The sequence below is a fragment of the Athene noctua genome, chromosome 3 (assembly GCF_965140245.1).
Source record: "Athene noctua chromosome 3, bAthNoc1.hap1.1, whole genome shotgun sequence".
In the NCBI taxonomy this organism is placed as follows: domain Eukaryota; kingdom Metazoa; phylum Chordata; class Aves; order Strigiformes; family Strigidae; genus Athene; species Athene noctua.
Genome location: NC_134039.1, coordinates 49,895,894 through 49,909,923, shown reverse-complemented (window position 1 = coordinate 49,909,923; position 14,030 = coordinate 49,895,894). Strand labels below are relative to the sequence as shown.

The window sequence follows — 14,030 nt, the reverse complement described above, 5'->3', positions numbered from 1 at the left end:
TCACTGAAAGGCATCTTCTCCAGACTTCTTAACATCTTACCATGTGTCTAGGTTTAACAATACCTGTGTTGTGAGCACTAAATCTGACAGCAATCCTGTGATATGGGGATGGGATTTTCAAATGAGTCTAAGGAACCTAAATGACTTAAGCCTCATTTAAATTGGAGGAGAATTTGACACCTTATCTCATTAAGAATAGATTGAGTTAGAGAAAGCTGAAGGAAGAACAAGGCTGCATCCAATGAGGAACAATTGACTAGGTTGCAACTCTTCTGTCTGGCAAAGATAAAAATTTTGGGGAGCATAATTGACATCTACAAAATCATGACTGGTATGGATAGGATCAACAGTATGGATTGACTGCTGTCCCTACCAGTACAAGGACCATCAGATGAAGCTGCAACAGCCAGACTCAAAACAACAGGAAGAGGATCTTTATGCAATGGAATGCAGTGAACTCCTTGCCAAAGCAATTGGAGATGCCAGAAGATAATATGGACTCAAGGAGAGCCTGGACAAGTACTGGAAAGAGAGATCAGTAACCCATGTAGAGTTATAAAAAGACAAATCACTTAAGACTTGGGAAATCCTCCAAACTGAAGCTAGTCAGATCTGAGACGGTAAATGGAAGTATCCCATATGCTTGCTCTCCTTTTGTTCTTCCAAATGTCTTCTTATTGGCCATAAGACAAAATAGAGGCTAGGCAGGCACTAAAGAACTAAAGCCATCCTTATGCTTTTTTGGTGGTAGGCAAATATCCTCAAAGAAGTTTTAAAAGTCCACTGATTTTGACAAGACCACTGGGTTCAACTGCCTCTGAGTAAGATACCTAACTGTTAATCCTCATTCTTGTTTCCCCACTCTCATGCTTAATACAGTCGCCATTCCTCTTTTATTCCTCCTTAATTGCCTTTAGTGTAATCTTTTGGGCTAAAACACTTTTTCAAGAAATAACTTGCTATTGTTGATTTGTTACTAAATATAAGCTGGTGACTGAATTTCTTCTAACATGCATATGTGTAAAAAAATGATTTGGTAATGCGATAAATCCAGGCAAACTAGATTAGATTTGTCAGAACTGTTTTGTGAACATATAAATTATTGAAATGATTACAAAGCAGCAAACATTCACTACTTTTATAGTGTGTATTTATTTAAGGCTACTTAGTTAATTTTGGACAGCTAGCAGGCAGTGTAAAAAAGCCACCATCATACTAGTGCCTCACTGTTAAATAGTGTACATGCTTCAAATACTGTACATGTACTGATCATCAATCACTGCTAAACACCAGACTCACTATAATGCCAAACAGAACTTAAATATAGCTTATATATTCTAAGCGCAGTGGTGCACTGCAAATGATCCAGGATAGGGAAACACCATGGACATGCCCATATTAGTCCTGGAACTGAGGTACCAGTGCTGCAAACAGGATAAGTCCCTTTTGGCTTTAACCAGACCTCGCATTATGATGGTTAGCAGATCTTCTGCTGGAACTATGAGATCTCATCTCCGGCCTCCCTGCAGCTGTATATTATGTTTTCCTAAACACAGTCAGAAAGGGGTCATTTTGGTCTAGCCTTTCTAGATAGTTAAAAATTAAAGGAGAAACTAGTTTGTATTAGAGGATGCTGAGTGCAGAGCTTCCCACATACCTCACCTGCTTTATACAGAGATGGAAATAACGCTTAACAAGAACTTTGCCTTTGTGACTTTTTAGTTACTTTAAAATGTCTTTACCTGCCAATTTATTGGGCTTGTAAACAATTAAATTGCAGAAATTATGGTACAAACATTTGTACCCAAATCCATTTTGAAGACCACTCATTCAATCCACACTGAATGGAGAGACCAATCATCAGTGTTAAATTCCAGGTGCCACAGCAAAAAGCTGTGCTGCAACACTGTTTCAACATCATTCTACTATAAGCCAAAAATGGAGGCTATCAAGCACAAACTTTCAAAATGTATACTCTGAAAAAGAGAAAGAATGGTTAGATTTAAACCTGTATATCAGTGCTCCACCTGGAGTCCCATCTCTGTTCCATTTCTCATCTCTTTCCCATTTTATCCCACATGGTCTTAGGTTAGCTAAGGCTGATCATGAAACCATGATGTCTAAGACATTACTGTCACCCAAATGTACATTTCTGACTTTCTGCCAGAGACTACCACATATTAGCCCTGGAACAGATCACATCAACTGTTATTTATCCATTTCAGAGCAAAGTGGACTTGATAACCTCTCACAGAAAGCTTTTACTCCACCCGGCTCACTGTGCACTGTGGTGCTTCTGGAGCACTCGCTTTGGCTTGGGCTCAGTCTCTGCTGTGGGCCTATAAGCTCCAGAGAAGGACTAAGAATGCACAAGTAAGGGAAAAGCGGTAAATGACAATATCCTAAACTAGAACTCATGTCTTTGAGCTGAATGCCTGATGATAACAGCTGATCCAAACTGAAAGTAAAACGTCCACAAATGGCAATCTCTGAGAAACAGAATAATTTGATAATGAGTTGAAGTGTCGAGGCTTGGACAACCGGCCCAAGCCAGAGTTGACCTATAGATAAATCCTGTATATTTTATAACTGATAACCATTGTGCTAGTAGGTATTGTACTGAGTTATAACAACCCACTTACGCTGATGTAAAAAGTGCTAAAGCATTGAAATATTGAAGCCTGAACAAAGGCCCCAAGCTGAAGCTGCTGACTTAGTCTGTAATCATTAACAAAGTGTGTAAGCTCACTAGTGAAAGATGCAGCCTAGAATATAATCAGTAGTGAGGATGAAATGCTGAGAGAATGTATCCAGCTTCCCTTGTTTAGCCTTGTTCAAGCTGAGAACCCACGTATTGGCCTTGTTAGAAACTCCCTTGGTCTCCCCCCCTGAGCCCTGGCCAGGCTTTGGGTGGAATCCAACAGGAGGATGAAACCAGAAATTTTCCACTCAAAACAAAGGTGCCAGCTATTCTGGCTGGCTGATCTCTGGTATATAAGGCTGAACCTGCTCACAGTGACTTTGGCAGCCTCACCTATGGGTGGACACACCGTGTAGGATTTCCCCCTTGCCGGGCCAGGCTCCCCAAACCCTCGCTGTAACCGGGGCTGCCCAGCCACTGCGGGTCTGGGTGATGGTAACACATGCAAGTGGTGATGCATCTTTCTTAATCACTATTCTCTCTCTCATGTAGTAATGATTTGATGCATTACCCTGTATTTTCCTGTTTGTTGCTTTAGGTGCACTATTCTGCCTTTTCTTAACTGCATGTCTTCTGTATTACTCTGTTACATTATTTGGTTATCACCACTAAAATACACCTACTCTTTTCACTCTGGTGTCCAATTTTAATTGGTATCCTTAATCAGCAAACCACCAGTCCTTATAGTGATCAAAGATTTTGTTTTCCTAAAGTTGCACAACTTAACTAATAGTACTCATGCAGATGAATTTTATGCAACAATTTTGAACAAGTTTCTGCTGATTTATGTATGCATAAAAGCTTCGTGTGACTTAGCTCAGACAAAATATGCTGCTGCAGTTGGGCAAGCCACTCACAAACTGTTCAGTGTCAAGCACTGTGGTGAGCATTTCTTTAGCAATAAACTTCAGAACTGCAATTCATAATAAAATATTTAGACTTTACTGGCTGTAGAATATTTTTTACAGGAACACAATTTATAATATCAACAGCACAAACCTGATGCTTTATGAGGAACTGTTCCAAGCAGAGGGATATTTACAGTTGGATCAGCCATTATGCCTTTATCCAAAGAGTGCAAAGACAGGAACTCGTAGAAGTACTCAGCCTATGACAAAATAAATGAAAAATCAATAGGTATTTTAATTGCATTCATGAAAGCAAACTATTTAGCATATAAACTACAGCAGAAAAATACTACACTTTTCATTATGCCATTCACTGGATTAGTTTCTATTATTTCCCTGAGTGCTTCTTCACCTAAGTGTAATTTTCAGATAATTTCCTCTTATTTCAGAGATTGCAGGTGACCGAGTATTGTAAGGACACAGCATAACAGCAAGGCAAATGGCATGCATACAGTGAACAAATGTTACACAGAGAAGACATTTTTTACAAGCCACACCTTTTATCTGACAGACGACAAAAAATGTATGAACACTAGGCTAATCCTTAAAGCTGTTTTTTGGGAAGAATCTTTCTGGAACTGACTGGAGAGCCTGGATGACATGCCTGCACCATAAGTTTAAAGGACATATGCACATGCATGATGCAACTGTGGCGTGAGAGTATCTGAGCTTGCTCTTGGTTGATCTGCACAGCACGGCACATCACATTGGGGAAACAGTGTCAGACAGTGAATAGCCACTTTGCTGGAGCACCATGCTAGGACACATACCTGGCTTACAGCTCCAACACTGCCGTGTTCAAATTCAGTTCATTAAACTGTTCTAAGAGTGGAGCTGAGAGGTCTCCTACAGAGTTGGTTTCATGTCAGTCATTATTTACTGCAACATAAATGATTTGGTTTGGTCATTCCCAAAAGGTGTTGGCATAATTTAAAAACTACTTTCCACTACCTTCATCCTACTCCCTATATGCACCTGCACCGTGGCACAGACTGTAGGCTTTGGTACTTTCTTCCATGGAATCCTGGCCTCTGTTGAGTCATCTGTTTGATATTTGTTCATATTTGATGCAAAGTGACACCATGCATCTGCAGCATAGCTGTACATACCATGTACACCTGAGATGTACGCATCTTAGCAAGCCACTGGAGGCTTCCACTGCTGTCAACGGCACAGCTGCAGGTGTGCAGAGCAAGCCAAAATGAGCCTCTTGCCCTAAAGTCTGGCTTCTCATTTGTCCTGAAGCATACAAGGGATCACAGCTAATTAATTGTACTTGCTGCTCTCAGAAAAGCACTTGAGACTTCAGCATGGGTACTGGAAAAAATGTGTTTTCATTCAAGAACTCATTGATAGTAGACAATATTGTTATGTCTGATTTTTAGCTAGAACAGTGAAACAAAGAGAGAATAAAGCCAAAATTTTATGAGAACTTTGGGCTTATAAATGGTACTTAATTTATGTCTATAAGATGGCAGTCAATGTCCTTAGCCAGAAGACTGTCCTTTTACTCCTGTAATATCCTGGTTCCATAGTGCAAGGAAGATGTGGACTTATTGGAGCGAGGCCAGTGAAGGGCCACAAAGATGATCAAGGGACAGGAGCATCTGACATACAGGGAGAGGCTGGCTGAGAGAGCTGGGACCATTCAGCCTGAAGAAGGCTGAGAGGTGATCTAATCAATGTGTAGAAATAGCTGATAGGGGGTACAAAGAAGATGAAGTTAGGCTCTGCTTGGTGGTGCCCAGTGACAGGTCAGGAGGCAACGGGCACAATACAGAAAACTCCATCTGAATCTGAGAAAACACCTTTTTACTGAGTGGATGACTGAGCACTGGCACAGGCTGCCCAGAGAGGTTATGGAGCTTCCATCTGTGAAGGTATTAAAAACCCAATGCAAGTGGCAAGTGTCTCTAGGTGACCCTGCTTGAGCAGAAAGGTGGACCAGATCATGTCAAGATCAGACTGTCTGGTCTCAGATTGACCTCAGCCCTTCTGTGATGCTGTGCTCTGCTAACTTGAGCAGAAGCCCCAGCAGCGTGTGAAAGACCATCTCCCTTTAGCTCCTGGTGACACCAGCAAAGCATTCATGAGCTGGGTAGAAAGGTCATTATGAAATTCCTGATCAGCCCTGGCTGCACATCTTCTCGCTCTGTGGGGACAGCAAGGAGACCCCAAGCAGCATGGAGGGGCTACATTCTGCACAGACAGTCTTCAGAAGGTGTTGTGTAGGCATGGCGAGGACTCTTAAAACAATAAGGAAGGAAGCGATGAAAGTTTTTAAGCATGGGTTAAATACACAGAATATATGTGGGAGGGAGAGGGGACATAGTGGAGAGAAGCAGTAGAACAGGATATGAAAACTGAGGTCTGTGGCAATGTTCAAGAGGCTGCTTTTAATTAAAGATATTTTTTCCAATACAATATACCATGCCAAAATATGAAAACAAGCCATAAAGTCAGATTGTGAACATTTTTGTTTTCAAGTAAAACTTTGGTTCAGAAAAATAATTATATGTCTCCACACATCTATAGAATAGTACAGTGAATGAGTCAATGCTGTACTGTCTGTTTCTCATTGGTTAGCTTTGATGTTTGGTTGTATCTAAACCAGGTCATAATGGGCTGGGATATTAAAACATTATGTTTGTACTATTCTAGTAAACAACAACTGGTAACTAGACCAAATAGGTCCACTCCCATATTTCCATTCCAGCCAGGCTGTTGTAGCAGGTCCGCTTGTGAGCCAGAGCCCGGACTTGTAGGAAAGGAACTGGAATCCCATTTTCAAGAGTTGAAATGATGCCTAAGGACAGAGAAAAAAGAATGTTTGCTGTGGGAAAGGGGACCAATTGCTGCATGAGCCACAATACTCACCACTTCTCAAAGAAGGAATTCCTCTAACCACAGAATCACAGAATCATCTAGTTTGGAAAAGACCTTGAAGATCATTCAGTCCAACCACTAACAGTTAACTGACAGTTCCCAACTACACCATATCCATCAGCGCTATGTCGACCCGACTCTTAAACACCTCCAGGGATGGGGACTCCACCACTGCCCTGGGCAGCCCATTCCAACACCTAACAACCCATTCTGGAAAGAAATGCTTCCTAATATCCAGTCTCAACCTTCCCTGGCACAACTTGAGGCCGTTTTCTCTTGTCCTATCACTTGTTACTTGGTTAAAGAGACTCATCCCCAGATCTCTGCAACCTCCTTTCAGGGAGCTGTAGAGGGCGATGAGGTCTCCCCTCAGCCTCCTCTTCTCCAGACTAAACACCCCCAGTTCCCTCAGCCGCTCCCCGTAAGACCTGTGCTCCAGACCCTGCACCAGCTCCGTTGCCCTTCTCTGGACACGCTCGAGTCATTCAATGTCGTTTTTGTAGTGAGGGGCCCAAAACTGAACACAGGAATCGAGGGGCGACCTCAGCAGTGCCTAGTACAGGGGTCAGATCCCTTCCCTGTCCCTGCTAGCCACGCTGTTGCTGACACAAGCCAGGATGCCTTTGGCCTTCTTGGCCACCTGGGCACACTGCTGGCTCCTGTTCAGCCGGCTGTCAATCAACCCCCCCAGGTCCCTCTCTGACTGGCAGCTCTCCAGCCACTCCTCCCCAAGCCTGTAGCGCTGCTGGGGGTTGTTGTGGCCCAAGGGCAGCCCCCGGCATTTGGCCTTATGGAAACTCCCCCAGTTGGCCTCAGCCCATGGCTCCAGCCTGTCCAGGTCTCTCTGCAGAGCCTCCCTACCCTCGAGCAGATCAACACTCCCACCCAACTTGGTGTCCTCTGCAAACTGACTGAGGGTGCACTCGATCCCCTCGTCTAGATCATCAATAAAGATGTTAAACAGGAGTGGCCCCAAAACCCAGCCCTGGGGGACACCACTCGTGACCGGCCGCCAACTGGATTTAACTCCGTTCACCACAACTCTCTGGGCCTGGCTACCTAGCCAGATTTTTACCCAGCAAAGTGTGTGCCCATCTAAGCCACGAGCAGCCAGTTTCACCAGGAAAATGCTGGGGGAAAAAACAGAGTAGAGCTGTACCAGTGATTAGTGCCTGAGGCAGGAGTATGTTCTGCTCACATGTTAAAAAGATGGAAGACACACTGTACAAGTAAAAGGCTGCTCAGAAGGAAAGCCACAGATTGCACTGGGGGAGATACCTGCTCTCACCATTGCTGTACAAAGGTTTGTACATCTGCTGGGTAGACAAAAGTTGAACTACTTGAAATGATAGTATCTAAGAAGACATGAAAAACCTCAGGTAGATCCAGCTAGCATGACTTCAAAGTTATGAAGTCATGTGTTGCAGAGTATGTTTGCAAATCATGTGTGATGGACTGAGTTGGTTAAATTTTGATATAAAAATTATATACAAAACCCACAGTCTAAAGAGGCTGCACAGTGGAGAAGAGTAGTTTAACTTCTCAAAATCTGAAAAAAGACTTGGCTGTCATAAATCCTATCTATCTGGAAAAAAATCTGTCTTGACACAATCCCTATATCCAGTCTCCAGTACTGACCTGATGTAATTTGAGTCAATTAACTTGCATTAATCACCATGACTGTAAAGCAAACAACATGCTCTCAGCAAATATTTACCATGCTCCAGCCTAGCATGAAATTTAGTTGTGATGGTTAATTGAAGAGATATCTCTGTGCAATTAAAATATTGTCTAAGGACTACCATAATTTGTGCTGTAAGTGGTCATTGTGAGTGACCTGGTAGCAAGAACAAAATTTCCTTGAATACTGTTGAGAGATAAAGGGGAAAACCCCCTAATCTATAATCCCTTCTCCATTCCAAAAACAATCTTGTGACTTTTTTTTTTTTTTTTTTAAGCCAGCCTATGAACTGTCTCGCACATGAGGGGCAAAATTTGGTACTGAAGCTAACTCTTAGAGGAACAGTGTTATCAGAGGTGATGAAGGAAACAGGGTTTGAGATAAATTGTTGATCTCTGACAACTGCACACTCTGCAGGCACAGAAGACTTTTTGGTTTTTGCTTGACTTCAGGAAGCACTCAAGGAAGAATATGCTTTACTTGTGTAAAGACTTTTTTTGAGACCCTCAGAAACTGAGACAAGGGCCGCTGCAGACCTTGTGTGAACAGTCTGGGGACTCGGTGCCTTCAGGCAGACAGTAGACCCATGCAGCTGCCCTTTAACAGTTCCCCATGTGGGCAAAGCCCTCAGCAAAGGGAGGAAATTTCGTTTTAGGCAAATAATTCCATGGTTGGGATTAACTTTTATGGAGTTTAAATGGCTGTTTTCTATAAATCAGAGGAATTTAAGAGGTTATAAAAATAATGAAGCCCTCTAACAAGTATTGTAGCAAACATCTGTCGGCAGTTTGGTTTTAAATGATATACAATTAAAATTCCTATAGAACCCCACTCCTCAGCACAAGATCTACTGCATTAGAGTTTTCTTATTACTCAGGTGCCATACCTTGTGTTTATTTCATATCTAATCAAAGCATTCACAGGAATGTGCTTAATGTTTTCTTCATTTTACATGAAAGATGATATAGGATTGGAAGTAAGGATAGTAACTGAAGTAAAGGAGAATAGCTTAAACTGTTGTATGTCACAGATCAATAACCTAATGAAATCTTCAGCCTTTCTAACAAAGAAAAGAGAATGTGTGTTAGCTTTGCAAGTAGATGTAAGAAATTAACTATATTTTCTTCTCATTATTTTAAAGAGATGAATGCTAAATTTTCTATTATGTTATAAATTAAATGACAAATATACCCTAATGCCAATTTTCTAAATTTAAATAAAGAAATTAATCAAAAAAGTTCATTTTTATCCCAGATTCATGGATATTTCTGGCTATGCACACACTAGAAGATTCTAGCATGTATTATCCATAGCAGATGCTCACAGCTGCACATGCCATAAATAAAATCACAAAGTGAGGCAATATGTATGTGTTTGTTAGGTGTTTACAGCACGGACCATTGCTTCTCCAAGATATTAACTGCATTAGGTCAGAGAAACTGGTCTGTCTATGTTCCAAGATGAAGCATGAAGCAAAATGAGATTAATTTCAACAAAGAGGAAAGGCCATAGCCGCCCTGTACGTACCAGGGTATTGAAGGAGTCTGGCCAGGGTATGAGTATGTATGTCAGCAACACATTTTGTTACTGCAGTGCAGTCTAGACACTGCTGTAATGAACAACATAATCATGCTTCCTTAGACAAGTAAATAATAAACTGTCTGCCTACAAGGTTTTGTTTTTCTGCTAGGGAAGGCAGCTTTGCCTTACCTGTTAATTGACCCTGTCAGAGAGTGGGTAAACCATTTTTTGCACTTCAGTGTGACACCCAGAGAGACTTGCCATCAACCTCACTATAGTAGTCCCGAAATGGGACACACGCTTAACAATATGAAGTGATACAGAAGCACACTGAGAAAACCAATTTACACAGAAGACAGGATAACCCGCCCATTTTCCAGTACCAGTTGCTAAGTGTATTGGAATGAACTGAAGCAGCAGGATTAACGAAAGCAGAGATGCACACGAAAGGCAAAATAAAGATATTTTGGTGTTTCTAAAACAGGACCCAAACTAGAATTCAACAAAATGGGCTACCTCAAAAAAAAACCCCATTATGTGACGGTGTTAATTACACAATGCTGTGGTGAAATACACACAGCTCTGCAGAACCCATTTTATGCCTGCTTTCTTCACATTAAGAAAACTGTGGCAGACTGAAGAAAATCCATGGATGAAGAGGAAGACTTTTGTAACAATGGAGTGACCACTTGTGGGTTTAATGCTTTTAAAAGAAGAATGGTACAAAAACTCTCTGATTTTGTCAATGGAAGATAACTGACTGGTGCCTAATATCTCCTGCGGCAAGAGACTGTGGATGGCAGATCAGATCCCCCAACAGAGTGATTTAGAAAGCTGAAAAGAGAAATTTCTTGGTTACTATCAAAAGGAGCCCCAGATTTTGAAAGGTGACACTGCAGGCTTCCAAGAATGCCTTGCACAGGAGAAATGGATAGAAATCTTTGCAAAATACATTAGCTTTTCCTCCAAGTAATGAGAAAAGAATTTCTGTAAAGATAAGCAATATGAAGAAATCACTGTCAAGAAGTTTGGTGAGGTCTCAAAGTAATAGATTTAGATTACATTTAGCAGTTGAGTTTCTGACAGTAGTCTGCTCTTTGGGACACATGGGAAACAGGGTGGCTACCTGGTCATTTTGAGCTGATATTTTCTCTCACTAGGCCTTGAGTTATGGAAGCCCTCTAGCATTTGAAGAGGTCGTTTGAAACCAACCCGAGACTGGAAGCTGAAGGGCTTGGCAGAAAGAGTGGGGTTCAAGAGGGACACCAATGAAAAAGACATCCAAGTACACCAGCAGAGCGTTAACTCTGAAACTCATGTGCAGGAAAAGCAGCCTACCTGAAACAGAGGGCCAAACACAGGCCTACTGCACATTCCTGTCCATCATTAGCCTGCTAATGAAAATATGATTTTGGTTTAGATCTGAGTCAATCCTTTTGATGCAGTAGGTATCTGCAATGGGGACAGTGGGGTCATTCTACAAGGCTAACGCCTTGGAAAGCAGCGTACGGGCAAAGAGATCCACAGCAATTTCCAGGTAAGTACAAGTACACTGATGCAAAGTCATGTGGCATGCAAGATTTCTTAAAAAACAGTCACAACAAATTTACAGTTCCTTGTTGAGGAAAGTCTTGGAGTGTCTCACTCCTCCTCTACCTTGCTTTATTCAGAAACAAAAGAGAAAGCAAGAGAGCACAACTCCTCATATTTAGACATTTTCTTGTTTAACAGATTTTCTGTAACATATTTTATTACTGCTTCACTAGAATTACTTTTGAAAAAATAAAGCTAAAAGGAGACAAAATCATCAGGGTTTTGATAAATATGCACAGTTAGTTACACCTTGAAAATCTCTAGCAAGGAATAATATTTCTCAGCATGAACCAGGCTGGAACATACACGTGGTACACCAGTTTCCTCTAATTTGTTTTCTCCTATGCCTGACAGATGAAAATTAGATAACTCTTGCTTTGGGAAAGGGAGGATAAGCAAGCAGTACATCAAAAAGAGAAATAGCATTAAGAGTTCAGATAAAAAAAGTTAAAAGATACACAAGCCTTCATTACCTTCAAATATCTAATGAAACATATTTTTCTGCTATCCTGAGAATTGCTAAAAGTTACTCTCCTGAGAAGTTATTTCTTGTTCTGGCACAGCAAGTGCTAGTTCATCCTTTTGTCACTCAACAAAAGATCAATGCTCTCTTCAGTGGAGATTTCATGATCACGTATGTTCAAAATGACAATTTTCTAAGGCTAATAAAAAAGGGAAAATTATTACTGCTCCTTAGAGAAAATAAAAATACTGTCTCATCAGATTAGTTCCTAACAAAACAATGCTGTACAGGTCTGCTACTGGCACCTGCAACCTGTGGCTCTATCTACACTGAGAATAAACTGAGAGGTTATTTTCTTTTCCTCACAGCTTGAAAAATAAGTGAAAACCTTGGCTGGCTGGTCCTGGGAGTGCATCTTTACATAGACTATAGACTGTCTGCAGTTTTAGGCTCTAGATATATTTATTTATAATTAATAAATTACCCTGAAAATTCCTTTCAGAGAATGTCAAATCATTTCAATAAAACTTTTACAATTAGGGAAATGATTGCACTAACAAGCATTTAGACTAGTTATGATAGAGATCTGCGTAGACACTACATTTAATTAAACAGAATACTTTAAAAAGCACAAATGTAAACCTTAGAGATGGTGGCTCATCTGACGTGACAAGAGAAATTTCACAGCTGAAGAATAACCCAATCCACCTCTTGCACGGTGGTAAATATGGATAATGCACAGAGATTCATTTTGGCCATGCTTCAAACTTCCAACTCTTTGTTCTTAAGACTCACAGGACAGCTTTGAAGTTGAGGATAAAGCTCCTCTAGCACGCCATTACCAAAGAACAACCTTCTGATTATGATCTCATGAAAGTGTAATCAATAACTTACACAAGTTAAAAGCATGGCAAACAGCAAAGGTCACATAATTGGGCCCTTATTGAGTCCATGTGTTTCACTCTTGGCTTTAACTGGCACTCCTGTATAATAAATATCTCTCCCCAAAATGTAAGCAATGAACTTTGTCAAAAATTATGAAATCTCACAGCAGCTTCTGTCAGACTGGAGCCCTTCTAGGGTCTCAAAGTGGGACGCTTCCATTTTTGTATACCCAAGTGACAGAAAGTTTGAAGCACCTCTGAGTTTCTTTATTTACTGCTCACTAGATAACGGTCTTTAGCCTTGTATTCCAAGCAAATGAGTGCTTAAAAGTTATGGTGAAAAGGTTTTGAAAAAAATTCAACTCTTTCCTGACTAGTTGTTAGAAAAACTTCCTTAACACTGCTCTCTTTCAACATCTGCTGCATGGATTTTTCAAATGCCTTTTTTTGTGAATATACAGAGTAATTTTGTTCTTGTTTTACAGGCTGTCATTGACCAAAGCAAATTCTAGACATTACCATGAAAGAATAACTAAATTTGTTATTTAATGTTTGATCAGTGTGTCTGAAAATGAACTTCAGTGTTTACTGTTGTACTTGAAATCACTGATTTGTCTACCGAGACAAGACCCCGGTATACGGACATATATGACTGACACACAGGCCTCCACATAGTTATGCCCTCCATAACTGTACTTTGAATTTTTCAAAGCTAGATGGACTTATCTTCATAGCAAAGCAGGGAAGTATTACCTTATTCCCAGTTTCTGATTCTACAAATAACTTTTCTTCTTTCAGATTGTTTCCACAGGCAGGGTCCACACAGCTTCATCCCTGGGTTACAGTACCAGTCTTACAGGGTCTAGTCTTTTGAGTTAATACACGGCCCAGTGTATTTCCCAGCATTTAAATGAAGTATCTTCTTTAAAGTCAGCTCATCCTCAACTTCCTGTACATTCAGAGGAGAGAGATCAGCAGTTGCAGAAGAAAATTCAGCCCAGCCAGAGTCTGATTTACCTGTTGTCTTGAACTGCCTTTCTCTCCCTCCCTGGGTGCAGATGGAGTCTATTCACAGCACAGGCATCTTCACATGGCCTGGACTCTGCTGACTTCCTCTGCGTTGGTTTGCTAGCAAAGTCACACTCCAGAGAGGCAGCGAGTCCTGAATTTCACTGTGGCACATGGGCTGCACTGCTGAACACAGACACTTCTCTGCACTTGGTATTGTTTCACTGAGTTTTAGGAACAGTTATTTGGAGAAACTCACTAAAAATGTCTTTCTTCTGCCCCTAGCCACTGCTACTGTAGAAATCCCTTCCTATTATTCAAGGTCTGTCCTTCTTGCCTTCCCTTTCTTCTTGTCACAATCTTTCTTTAAAGGGGATTCAGATGA

The 14,030-nt window shown here is 41.1% G+C and overlaps 1 protein-coding gene across 1 annotated transcript in view; it reads right to left on the bottom strand.

Annotated features, from left to right (window-relative positions):
- Nucleotides 1-14,030, bottom strand: part of WIF1 (Wnt inhibitory factor 1) — a 47,205-nt gene that overhangs the window by 18,082 nt on the left and 15,093 nt on the right. Inside the window, exon 3 of the mRNA XM_074901531.1 lies at nt 3,701-3,809. Coding sequence (XP_074757632.1) covers nt 3,701-3,809 — 109 coding nt within the window. The remainder of the gene's footprint in view (nt 1-3,700; nt 3,810-14,030) is intronic.